The following is a 14,158-nucleotide window of genomic DNA, read 5'->3' on the forward strand; positions in this document are numbered from 1 at the left end:
TGGGTCTGCTGACACATTTTTGTTCCAGCAAAGTTTTCTTTCACTAAAAGAGGCTGACTAACAGGTGGTTTGAAAAATTCCTCACCTGTCAGTCAAATCACTCACCTGTCTAATTAATCTGGTGCAGAGATGTGGAAACACATTAGATTCTTCTTCTGGACACCTGTGTTCTGTATGACACCTGTGTTCTGTATGACACCTGCAATGCAGCAGATTGAACATTTACATGATACAGCTAAAGTCATATGTGGTATACTTTATGGGCTACAATAGATTCAGTTCCGGTCCACGAATTTGATTGGCTGAGTGACATTCCAGACATGTTGTCAGTCTATGCAGTGTTTGCAGGGATTGTTCAGGGACTCTTTCTTCAGGAGACATATTATGTAAATAAGCGGCTACAAGTGAGTGACTGCATCTGAATATGCATATTTACTTATACAGTAAGCAAAAACAGTAAGTAAAAAAATGAGTAGTATGTCAGAATTCACAGAAGCCTATTCATAAAACAGTAGGCAAAAAGTACCCAGATGACCAACTATGACATTCTAAAGTGAGCATAAAATTGACACTTTACTATCACATGAGGTCACAGGAGAGGCATAGAACCTACTTTTCAACACTGCTGAAGTAGTTACTTATTCAAATATGCAATTTCGGATGTCATTATGAGCGAGTCAGTGATCCATTCAATCAGTCAATTCGTTGGAACACTGAGTCATTCAGAAACGCAACACATTATTGAGTCCTTGAATCAATTATTGTCGTTCGTTAAAAACAAATCACCTCTCCTGTGTGCTGCTCGGAGACTTGCAACAGGTTGCCTTTACTTCGTCTCGAACTTTTCGTTATATGTTTCTTAATATTAACTTCTTAGGGTTGATTAACACAGGCAGTGTTTTTCTGTTTTAAACGAGAGACGCAAGACAGTAGAAATGAAAAAATGAAAAAATGACGTCTTTTTTAAAAGTTTAACTATTTAACTTGAGCACAGCCTATTTGGAACTCTTTTTCCTGTGCGAGATGCTTTAAAAGATGACAAAGGAAAAATCACATGATCACATCAATGTTTACATAGAGAGTACAAAAAAAAGCCAAAACGCAGGCCTGTTACTGCCATACATATTAATCTGTACTGTTGCAGTCGTGTTGTTCGTCTGAATATAAAGACTGTGTAATGTACAGTCCAGGCATAGCAAAGCTGTCTGAGTAGATGCAAGTGTGAGAGATTAGGCCACACCGTGAACACGTGCACCGGCTTTCCCCTTGTTTAATGCATTGGTTTGTTGGGATTATGAAAGATGTAGTCAGTGGAGTCAGTAAAACTTAGTTACTTACGTTGTTGAGAGTTTGATACTGTATATTCATGTATCCAAGATTGCAGGAAGTGTATAAAAGTTAACTTGAACATTGAGCATGTTGGAAGGAGAAAAAGAAACAGGGAGTGGATGAAAACAACATACAGGAGTAACAAAAAGAAGAAATTGAACACCAGCACAGACTTGGTGAAACAGTGCCAAACAGGATTCGGTGCTGTAGCTTTTCTCATAATGCCCACACCTTCATTCATTCACTCAGTCTGGGTCTCACCAGCTCTAGACTGCATGCCCACAGACACTGCACTGACCGATTTATGTCAATAATCAAGTCTGGCACTGTGAGTCTCAACCAGCTCCAATTCCAGGTATTGCTTACCTTCTCAGTCTTTTAACTCTCTATCTGCTTGAACCATAATTCCAGTCTCTTTTTCCTGTAGTGACCCATTAATTTGTCCATTTGATCATCAAATATGAGTACATATCTCCATCTCTTTAAGGAAATACAAACACTATATGATGGAACGCTAATGCAGGTCTGCAAATCGAAAAGATGTTAATTTTTTTTTTTTTTTTTGAAACAGTTGCGTTGGCAGTTCAAATTCTTAAAGAGAGTTCACTCAAATATTAAAAATCTCTTATCATTTGTTCATTATGTCATCTGTGTCATTCCAAATCATAATAATAATAATTTTTGGTCCGAAACACAAAAGGATTTAGCAGAATGCAAGAAATGTCACATTTGAACGATGGTCAGAATTCTTATTTTTGGGTGAACTATCCCTTTATTATTCTTAAAACTGAGATAAAATGGAAATAGGGTGTGATGTACATATGAGCGTAACAAAATTTTGAAAAAGAAAAAAAATGTAGGACGAGGGTTCCATCTGTTGGTTGTTAATTGGATTTTGATGAATGAATGGTTTTTAGCCATCTATATGATTGGAGAAGTCTGTCGTTTTCACCACAAGATTGAGTTAAGTCATTTGGATTAAACATTACAATGTCTAAATAAAAAAATATAAAATGCATACATAGATGAAGCATTCACAATAGGATTCATAACATGCATTTACAAAATAGACAGGGTCCATTTTCATTTTATACCGACTTTAATAAGTGGTATGAGTGCAGGTGCAGTGGAGAATGTGGATGCCATGTTCCATTCTGACATATCTGTGTGGTGTGCAGGAAAGTGTGAAATATTTGACAGAAATAGGCAGGCTAAGACGGGAAATGCTTGCTTGAAAGTGGATATTTTAAGTCCAATGGTTGCTAATGGAACAAAACAAAAGTGCATAATGCAAGAACTTTGTACTCCCTCTTGGACAGCTCTGAAGAACATGAAGACATTTTTTCATACTACTCTGCCAATGAAACAAACCCAGTCTTTCTTCTCGCTTTCTCACAAACACATTCTGATTTAAACAGTGTTCTGATCTCAAGCATTTCTGCCACGCAAGCACTGTGACTGTTTTCTGGGGTGAGATCTGTGGTCAATCTTTCTGACGCCTTGTTGCTTTACTCTGATACTATAATAAGTGACTAGACCGTTGCAAAATGCTGTACGAGATTAATGCCGCATGTTCCTGCCATCAAAGAATTTATGAGTGAGACCAAAATGATTAGCTTTGATATCACGTGTGTTATTCCAAGATAGCAGTCCAGCATGGAAATATGGAAAGTTAACTTCCCAACTTGTGTGCTTGCCATGTGTTGACCATGTGAGTCACTCTGAACATCTGAATTGAATGCCTTGCATATAACTGTTGGACGTTATTTGGTGGAATGATCATTTTCTCACATAAAGTCATTGGAATTTTCACTCCCAAAGGACAACAAACACATAAATAACTTAAATTTGGCTCTATAATAAGGCATGCATGGTTCAAAACATAGGACTGCTTTAGATTATCAGGCCTATTGACATTTTTTCTCAGTTGTTGGTGAGAAGGGGGCAGCTGGAGACTGTTTATTCCCAGAGAGTAGCTAGATTATAGGGTCAACCGACAGGAAGAGTCCTGCTTAGGAGCCCACACCGGAAGAGTCCGCTCCTCTTCCAGCTGTGGTTGCCTAGTTGCTGCTCAGATTTGTTTGTGTTCATTTTTTTATGTGTTTGGACACTTTTCACATCTGTCTTACTCACTGGCAGTGGCTGTGGAAAAAAAAGCCTTTCTTTCTCGTTCTCCACCAGACAGATATTTTCCTCTCTAGCGCTCTGATTCATGGCATTCCCATGTTTTTTTAGGATTGTTACCAATCAGTCTGGCTCAGTGTATGAGTGATTGCTCGGTTGTATGTTCACTAAGAGACAAATGTTTGCTTAGGAGTTCCATGGCAACTTTATTGACTATTTTTTGTTCCCAACATCTTGTTTCCACAAATGAATCTAATTATGTAACAAATACTCTTAAAGTGACTCACATCAGCAGTTTTGCAGCTGTTAAACATCAAATGGAAAACACCATTTTTGTTTTGCCTCTGTGGAGGAGGGAAGAACAGGAAGTGAATAGGGGGACTCCACCTGGAATCAAGGTCTTTTCCGTCCTCCACAACAGCATGTAAACTCAAATCTAAGTCCATCTGCTGCACTGATTTGACAATTTTTTATACCATTCCAGCAATTCTTTAACAATAGAAACTAAACATGCATTGCATGTTTCTTACTATCTAACCATCTTCTAAAGGCTTTCAAATAAAAACATGCTATTAACATCTTAATGTATTCCTTAAAGGGATAGTTCAGCCTTTATGTCATTCCAAACCTGCATTACTTCTGTGAAACACAAAAGAATATATTTTCAAAAATATCTTATTTTATGTTCCACAGAAGATGAAACTCATACAAGTTTGGAACAGCATGAGGAATGCTTCTAAATGCTAATAGAAGTTTCATTCTTGGATTGAATATCCTTTTAATAATTCAGTTATTTTTAGTAATACGATTAGCATGTTTTTGAGCAGTAAGCTGAGCATACAAGTAGTAAACAGGTGAGCCAAGTTTACAGATAATGATTTATGTGTGACGTTGTAGATTTATGTCCCTCGTGATTCAGTTTTCTAAATTTAGACATAAACTTGATGGTTGCTTGGAAAGACGGTCCGCACACCTGGATTCTGACAGACACTCTGTTTTCTGTGGATTCCTCTGCTAGTGCTTTCTCTCTCTAGCTCTCTCTCTCACTCTGTCCCAGCTGTGGTGGAACTATGTAATTCTGTCCTCCAGAACTTCAGAGCATTCAGTAAGAGACATGAGCGAGCAGCAGAGACAAACAAACAGCGAGAGCTGGACTGTAGACGGTCAGCCAAAGGCTCAAAGGTGTAAACACAGGACATAGCACTGAGATTGTGAGTAAACAAGGCCATGCAGCAACAGAGCAGATCTTTCTTGCGCTAAAAAAGATGGTAAGTGGGCTTGAAATTGCTTATGGGTTTTTAAGACCTTGGTATTTGGTATTTCTAAACACTCTAAATAGGAATTTTGGTTCATTTTAGTACTTTGTTGATTTGGGCAGCTGTATAAGTGACTAGAGAAATGTATAATGCGTAGTATTTATGCAGAGAACATGAGTGCTCAAATTAATTCAAATATATTATACAAAATACTTTTTTATTTTTATTTTTAATATATTTCAATAAATGAATTAATTTTATAGTTTAATATTAGAATATAATTTAATTGCCACTGTAAGTATATATTTATATATTCATTTTAAGCATAATTTATTTGTATTTATGTATGTTTTAATGTGCTTTTTCTTGTATTTATTTAACTGCTGCCTGTCTAGGTTGTGATTTTTTTTATAAAAGACATTTTAAATCTCAGTTTAATTTAACAGTGTCATGGTATTAACATAGGGAAAAAGCCATCAGGCATTCATGTTTCCAGTCTTAGGTTTCTATTTCCCAGATTCACCTACTGTTCGTGCTACATTTAGCTGTACTGTTACATTAGCTGTATGTTCCTGCTGTGGTTTCCTCACTTCTCCCTGTAACTCTTACATATGCCATGTGTCTATATAAGTGTGTGTGTATGCGTATGCGTATGTGTAGCCTGTATGATTATAACCCCTGTAAGAGGAGCTTTGTGGTTTGTGCTATGTGGTTGAGTCTATTTTCTGCTGCAGAGGGCAGGACACAGTGGCATAACTGCAGACTTAATGACACGTTTCAGAAGCAAGCCACTTACCGGCATGAAAAACTCCAGCTGAACTGCTATTAGGTGTATATTTGTTTATGTGTGTACAGGTATCTTTGAATCAAGGCGTCAGTATATGTCTGTGTGTGCATTAATGTCAGTGTCTCTGTATTGTCCAGTTGTGTGTGTATGTGTGACAGTGAGAGCAGTGGCCATATTCAGTATAGTGACAGAGGCTTTCTGTTCTCTCTTCCCTCTTTGTCATACACTGGACGTGATTGTGAGAGGCGGCCTGCAGGACTTGCCAGCTGCACTTGCAAACATGACATCAGGAATGAAGGGAGAGAGAGGCTAGCTAGGGGAAGGAGCAAAAGAAGAGGAAGTTTGGTTTTGTACCAGCTGTTGAGTTAAAAACCGTAAATGTCCATCATCATCTTAATCAATATTCATTCACTTTACCTAACCTGTCTTTGCTTGTTTGGAGAAGCAAAGCGTCTCATTCCAGTCGTTTCCTTGACTGGACATGCCAGCAGAGGAAAGAGATTTCCTTGCATTAATCTCACAAAGCTTTGGCTTTCAAACCTCTGTACAATTTAGGATGTCTTTTAGATACATTTCAAGGAAACAGTTGACTCATTGGACAACTGGCAGATTAAGGTAATCTGTTATATATATATTATAATTATTATACATTATATTATTATGTTATATTATATTATACTATGTTATATTAGTTTGCATATTAGAATTAATATTGTAAATGCAGGTCTGTTTTTGATGTTTTGGTGTACCTGACTGTAAATGTTGTATGGAGCGAATTTTGTGCCAATATTCATCAAACAAATCCAGTGTTTTGCAAATAAACAAAGAAAACTCGTCTTTCAAACAAACGCGAACTGATTTGCAAATACAAAATTATTTGAGAGAAAATGCAGATGTATGGACAAATATGTATTGTGTGTTACAACTGTGAGACTCATTTGCCTTTTTATGACGAAATGTGACTTGATTTTCTCACAAATGCATGCAGGCGGATTTTCTCACAAATGCAATCCAAAAACAGCAGATGGCGCTGTTGGTCAATTTACGCTAGTCTCTCGAGACCCGAAACACCTGTTTACCTTTTCAGGGAATACAGCAGACCAACATGAGTGGGGAACAGGTGAGTTTCTGTCTTACTATATCTATAATTAACCATTTAGCCTACGTGTTTTCACAAAGCATCCCCATTACAATGTTAGTGAGTGAAATTCACAATAAGTGCTGTAAAGTTGTTAACATGATTGATTAGTTCAAAAATCAGTCGTGACATGGCTAAACATTTAACTAGGCAGTCTTTCTCTATAAAAACTGATCCATTCTCTGTACCTCTCATCCTCTGTTGGATCGCAGGATATAGAATATATAGGCTACATATGTTGATACAATTGTTCAACATTCAAAAAAATGCATGGGGTATAGCAATATATTGTCACAATATATAGTAATTTTAAAATGCAAATGTATTATGGATAGCGACAATATTGTGTACCAAAAATGAAAGCTTAGACAATTTAATTTAGTATCAGATATAGTAATATCACCCAAGAGGTCATTAATTATTTACAAAAAAAAAGTAAAACAAATCACATTATTTAGTGCAATATCTAAAACTTTTTAAATGTTATAACACTGTGCAATCATTTGTGTCAAATAATTATGTAATTTTGTAGCTAAGCAAAATGATGAATATTTCTCTTCTGGTGTCACTCTTGTCCTGTGAATTGGGGAGAAGGATCAAGTTCACGCTGATATAATACTAAATTCAGTGTTTTAATAAACAGTGGTTTACCAGTATTTCAGAATGATTTTAACAATGGAATGATTAGAAAATAATCTTTGGGGTCGAAGACCACGAAAATAACTAAAAATACAGATACGAGTATTGCATAGTTTTAAACTGCAAAGGTTCTACTTTTATTGGTGTATAGTCTTAATAACAACAGAACAATGTGCTTTTCTAAAATAAAGAAAACAAACAGGGTGCGTTCTCATCCGTCTCTGGGAATTTTCTTCACTGGCACATTAATAAAACAACCTGAATCTCAGTGAATATGTGCCTCACGTACATGATACATATATGTATAGAAAGCTTGACATGTCTACTTTTAAACAAACCAATTCAAATTGAAAACAAATATTCTCTGATTAGGCCTATACAATCTGTATGAAAGTAAGGAGAGGTACAGTTTCTCCTGTAATGTGATCCCGCCTCACACTGAGCACTCTGTTCACATGTTAATGATCTGAGATCAGCCAGATAAACATGTAGATGCCCCTGAAAAATGCCATCAAAATGTCAAGCTTCATCATAGAATTTAGCCTACTTTCTTTTCTGTGCGTTGGATGATGGCACGCTACACGGGTCAAGACACACTCTGGACAGCGAGGACTCTTCTCGGAGTGACTCAGATGACGAACGTTTGAAGAAAAGCCACTAATATAATTCCTGACAGTAGCCTTTTATTCTTAACTTCATGAGTTAAAATGTTGCTCGGCTATATATAAAAAGCTACATATTTTGAGTTGGACATTTCCAAACAGGCTATTGTAAGACTAAAATCTGCTAGTATTCAGAGTAAAATATTGGTTGAAATATGAAATATCTCCTTACAGGCCACTTTTAGTTTTAAATGTTGTACAAGGCGTGCATATAAACTACTGTATGCTATATATAAACATAAATATGATAATAAACTATGATATCCCTTATGAAAATTAAAGTTGGTTTTACTATAGTAAAAGTGTGGTAACCATGTTTTTTTTTTTGTTTTTTGTTTTTTGCAGGTTACCATTTCTGTAATGGCAGCTTTTCTGCAAACACCATGGTATTTATTTAGTAAAACCATGGTTAATTTTCGAAAGGGATATCGATGTTTAGATAATATTTCGGTACATTTATGTAGCTGAATCACAATAAAGCTCATCTGAACTTAAACTAGTTTGATTATAGTAGCCTATTTGTAATTAGTTTAGCCTACTCCTTTCAGTAAGTTGTCTATGTGTAGTTTTATACTTGTTTAAACTTTTACTGCAGAGGTAGCCTACAACATTTCTCTCCACTGGAGGCTATGTCTCAACATAGCAGAATGACAATAAATCTTACTTGACCTAACGTAAAAATAACATTCATTTTTGGTACACAGTTGTCGCGATCCAAAATACATCTGTATTTTAGTATTACAATATATTGTGACAATTTATTGTTATACCCCATGCATTTTTTTGAATGTTGAACAATTGTATCAACATATGTAGCCTATATATTCTATATCCCGCGATCCAAAAGAGGATGAGAGGTACAGAGAATGGATCAGTTTTTATAGAGAAAGACTGCCTAGTTAAATGTTTAGCCATGTCACTACTGATTTTTGAACTAATCAATCATGTTAACAACTTTACAGCACTTATTGTGAATTTCACTAACATTGTAGTGGGGACGCTTTGTGAAAACACATAGGCTAAATGGTTAATTATAGATATAGTAAGACAGAAACTCACCTGTTCCCCACTCATGTTGGTCTGCTGTATTCCCTGAAAAGGTAAACAGGTTTTTCGGGTCTCGAGAGACTAGCGTAAATTGACCAACAGCGCCATCTGCTGTTTTTGGATTGCATTTGTGAGAAAATCTGTTTGCACACATGTGAGAAAATCTGCCTGCATGCATTTGCGAGAAAATCAAGTCACATTTCGTCATAAAAAGGCGATTGAGTCTCACAGTTGTAACACACAATACATATTTGTCCATACCTCTGCATTTTCTCTCAAATAGAGTTTTGTATTTGCAAATCAGTTTGCGTTTGTTTGAAAGTCGAGTTTTTCTGTGCAAAGCAGATTGTGTTTATTTGCAAAACACTGGATTTGTTTGATGAATATTGGCACAAAATTCGCTCCATAATGTTGTAGCAAAAATAGAAAAATGTGAAAAGACTGATTGAAAAGAAGTGATCCAAAAGAGTCAGTTTGAAAAGGATTACTAAATTTGGGTGTTTACAATTAAAACAAGAGATTTATTTGACATCAGATATGCTTGTTCTGATTTTAAACAGCTGTTTTTATTGTTAATATGTGGTCAAGAAAATTATACATGGTGAAATGGTTTAACATTTTTGATTTGATTTCTGTTGGTTGTTTAGAACCAGAACAAGTGATTTTGGAATAAATGACTCTTTTGAATCAGAATCACATGTTCTGATTGTAAACACCCAAAATGCTACTGAGAGAAATGTAGTGATGTTGCTGCCCTTCACTGATTCTCAATGACCATTTATGCACAAATATGAAAAATGTTTTTTCATGTTTTGATGTTCTGTAAATGTTCAATATAGTTGTTTAGCTAAGCTATAGACTACTCTATACCTATGCTGAAATGAAATGAGCTAAACTATGCTTCTCTTTAGGTATAACTGATAACTTGTGATTTTGCACTCAGACTGATTAAAAAGAATTGATTCAAGAGAGTCATTCTGAATCATTTTTTACAGTATGTTCTGTTGGTTGTACTGATTCAAAATAAATGGCTCTTTTTAATCTGAATCAATTGTTCTGATTGTAAATAGCTAAGCTGCTACTTAAGCAATAAAAACACTTTTTGCAAAGTTATGTGAATTTAAGTTACAATACCACCTCGAGAAATGTAATTCAACAAATAGCTCACTACTTTAGCAACGTTACTGCCCTTCACTGATTCGCAATGGCTGTTATGTACACAGATACGTACACACATAGACCCTGATGCTCAGTTTGTCTTGTGGGTCTGTTTCTCTGTGATTTCCAGCATCTTTTGTCTGAGAGACAGTGGTATGAGTCAGAGACGGAGGAGAGGTGAGGGAAGGAGGGAGAGGGGGATTTCAGGTTAGGGATGTTCCAAAATGACTGATCTGCTGTGATGTGTGTACTGACCTGAGGTCTATACTCTAGTTTGTTCACGCTAATGTGCCTGTGTCTGTACCATTGATAATTGGCTGCATCTGTTCGTGTGTGTGTGTTTGTGTGTGAGATGAGTCACACTGACTCATGCTGTGTATCTCGACTAAGATGCAGACTCCGGTCTGTTCACGACAGTTGGTTAATCACAGTATGCATTTGTTAGATCATTGCATGACTGTATTTTGTCTATAATAAGGAAACACCTGATGTGTTTTATAGTTCACTGTTAAGATCAAAGACACAAGCTTTAAATACTGTAACTGTGCCAGATCAACACATTTATTTTAATAGTCTGTTAATGTTGTATAAATAAAACAAAAATGAGTTGTGATTTTGACTCATTACATGTAAGTTCAATCACATTTTACAAGATTTTTTAACCTAATCACCCCTTCAATTAAGAATTTTTGGACTTTTAAAACATTTTGCTGTTTATCTTTATGTAATTCCAGGATCTAAACGAATGTCATGAAGTGATCGATAATTCCATAGACATGGACAGGCTGAATCGGAATGTTCCAGAACACGGCCGTCAAACTCATCAGGTCTTACAGGTGAGTATGTGGACAAACATTAGACAAAGAATTCTGCAAAAATCCTAGGTTTTGTCACCAAAATTTGGAGTCTGCAGCTCTCCACAGGAAGTGGAAATGAAGAGGTGAACTGTTCCCTAATTATAGGGTTAATCTTCATCACTGTTGCTTCGAGAGGCTGAGTTCAGCCCTTCTGTCTGCATTTAATCTTGCTCAAACACTGCACTGTATTCAACCAATCAAACATTACAGGGTCTCATGAACATCAAACCGTTCAGCGCACCTGTTAAAACTTCACTAGTAAAGTTGAGTACACACACTCACAGAAACAAACAACTGAGCCGTATATGGAAAAAATGTCAGAGGACAATGGAAACTGTGGAGCAGCTTTATATGTAGCCCTATTATCCAGAGATGACAGGATAAGATATGAAAGCTAAAGCAAACTACAGTGACATTTAATCACTTTAGAAAGAATTCATACATTGTTATTAGAAGCCTTATTCCTGTTCAGTTTTAAAGGTTATTTCTATATAGACGCTGGAACTAGACTCGTAAAAAAAAAAAGATGATGTGAAGACACTTTAAAGATGTGTAAAATCTTTATTTAACTGGTGAATGGTGTGAAAGTTAGAGGGATAAAGTCCATTCATACCATGGATAAGGGACTAAAAACAGCCAAGCACAAAAACAGCTATCACAATCACAACCCATGTAATAGATAATTCCCCACTATAAGTATAACATGCATTCATGATGTATTGTTGATTTAACTGTATTTTACTTCATGAAGTAGCTGTTTTCACATTGCAGCTACTTAACCTGGGCCATCCTTGTGATGTCAGAACATTCTCCCTTTTTTCCAAAAGAAAATAAACTTCTTCAAATGTTTTGTATGTTTATTTTGTATATAAATTTGTTTTCGTCCGGCCCACTGGATAATCCCAATAGTCTGTCCATTCCTAGTAAAGTTTTACATCCCAGAAGGGTAAAAGAGACTGATGTGAAATTTCCACTGGTTGATCTTCAGTTACCAAAATCCTTTCTAGTGCATCAAAGCCTGTGTGATTTTTAACATCATCTTAAGACACAAAATAAATTAAATGTGCCATTACCATTTGTTTCTATGTAGAACAGCACTCCCTCAAACATCAAAGTGCGACTTACCAAGCAAATAATCCCCATGCTGCCCTTGAGAACCTCCATCTGTGACATGCTGAGGCCAAATATGTTCCTCCTTTGGTCATTTATCGGTCTGGTCCCTTGTCTTTCATCTAACAGCTAAATCCTGTTAGCCTCTTAGCCTGCATGGTGGTACCTGATGGAGCTAAACCTGTTTAGTCTAGTTAGCCTCTTACCCTGTCGCTGCAGTACTCAATGGCCTTAACTGAATTACACTAATCCTGTTTTAGGAACCCTGAGCAGTACAGGTTACTTTAACGGTGATCTAAGGTTGTAAAATATGATCTGTTATTAAAAGGTTTACTGTTGTATTGCCGTCATATGTTCACAGAGCACACCACTGGACCTGATTGAAACAGGCAAGACTCTCAAAGTCCAGGCAGAACGACCCCACCTTGTCAGCTTGGGAAGTGGCCGTCTGAGTACGGCTATAACCCTGCTGCCCCTGCCAGAGGGTAAGTTTAGTCACCTTACTATAAAGTAACTGAAGGCAATACACACCCTCATGAAGTATCCCCAGCAGATTCGATCTACTATATTAGATGCAAACATTGTCCTTTGACTAAGGATGTGGTTTGCTGTGGAATTTGTGCTTAGTGGCAATGCTTTCAAATTCTGAGACCTAATTATATGATGGTACAAACAGAAGGGATGCCAAATGAAAAACTGGAGACTACAAATAAAGATTAGTATTTGTGCGTTGATGGGCAGGAAGTTCATGAGAGAGGACAAACCTCACTGTACTGTCCTCATAACTTGGCTATGCTTCGTCTCATGAAGAATGACAAATAGAGGACTTCTCCTCCCCTGACACTGAGGAAGAATGAGAGCAAGCATGCAAGTATAAATCCCAGAGGAAGTGGATGTAGTGCACTATTCATCAGTGAATCGTTTCATAGTGGATTGAATACAATTTCCTATGCTCATTTATATATTGGTAGGATCCACCCATATGACCGATCTAGTATTGATTGAGGACTGAGAATTTCTATTTAGGAAATAGGGCTGAGAAATTCTATTTAGGACTGAGTATTGAGGTTTTAGCTGTTTATTGTAAATTGCATTCACAATGGCAGTGGCTTTAGAACAAGAGACAGAATTACGAGGCTATGACCTGACTTTGACACAACCCCCTGTTGCTTCACAGTGTGACTGAGCTTGCTTGGGTGAGAGCATATTTGTCTTCTTTTAAAGAATGAATTATGTTCATCTTCAATCTAAAGTGCAACATGCACCCACCCCAGTCACGTGCTTCCTACCACTGTCTCTGTCACGTCTGCTCTCACAATAGGCTTGGGTTATGGCTCTTTTACTCACATCTGCCTCATAGACACTTTGAATGAAATAACTCAGACTGGGCCGGTCACTTGAGGAGGAGCGGGGGTTTGTCTGTCTTGTCTTTGTTAAAGAAGCAGACATTAACCTGTCCTTTTGCTGCAAACCTCATTCTGCAGCATTTCGTATATTAATGAAATATTTTTTTAAGTATTGTAACAATTTATTAAGTGTTATCTTTTCAATACACCCTTTTTTAAACCAAATATTGTTACACCTTATGTCTAATCAGTGTAGTTTTATGCAGCAATAATCAACTGAATCTCCATCACATGTTGCAGGGAAGACTACTCTCGGGCATGGGAACACAGACATTAATATTCAGGGTCCGGGTGTCACTGCTCAACATTGCTACATTGAAAATGTGGGGGGAGCCATCACCCTGTACCCCTGCGGAAATCAGTGCTCAATGGATGGCTTAGCAGTTACCAAACCTGTCAGACTCACACAAGGTAAGCAATGGCTCATGTACGGTTGGTCTAGATTTTTAAGGTTGTTCTTAAGCTCATTCAAGTTTTAGTTCCATATATGTTGAATTGCCTACAAAATTAGCATTATTCTTAATGTGGAATTTGAAATGGAAACAAACTGCACATTATGTCTTTCTGATGGTTTATTAATATTAGCATTTCTTTTGAATTTTCACTTTTATTTTCAACTGGTTGCCTTGAACTTTTTTTGACAGA

General features: G+C 36.7%; 1 protein-coding gene across 15 annotated transcripts in view; it reads left to right on the top strand.

Annotated features, from left to right (window-relative positions):
* The window catches only part of phldb1a (pleckstrin homology-like domain, family B, member 1a), a 46,273-nt gene that overhangs the window by 1,024 nt on the left and 31,091 nt on the right, over positions 1–14,158 (top strand). For 10 of the 15 annotated variants that reach the window (XR_009271343.1, XM_058775946.1, XM_058775947.1 and 7 more), the window contains exons 1-4: positions 10,470–10,570; positions 10,875–10,976; positions 12,469–12,592; positions 13,754–13,924. Coding sequence is in view for 14 of the 15 variants with exons in the window: in XM_058775946.1 (XP_058631929.1) it covers positions 10,493–10,570; positions 10,875–10,976; positions 12,469–12,592; positions 13,754–13,924 (475 nt within the window). In the remaining variant the exon portion in view is untranslated. Of the gene's footprint in view, positions 1–4,406; positions 4,722–4,751; positions 6,112–10,270; positions 10,348–10,469; positions 10,571–10,874; positions 10,977–12,468; positions 12,593–13,753; positions 13,925–14,158 lie in introns of those variants that run through there. The other 5 variants (XM_058775952.1, XM_058775953.1, XM_058775948.1 and 2 more) reach the window with 5 other exon arrangements.

The sequence above is a fragment of the Onychostoma macrolepis genome, chromosome 05 (genome assembly GCF_012432095.1).
Source record: "Onychostoma macrolepis isolate SWU-2019 chromosome 05, ASM1243209v1, whole genome shotgun sequence".
Lineage (NCBI taxonomy): Eukaryota > Metazoa > Chordata > Actinopteri > Cypriniformes > Cyprinidae > Onychostoma > Onychostoma macrolepis.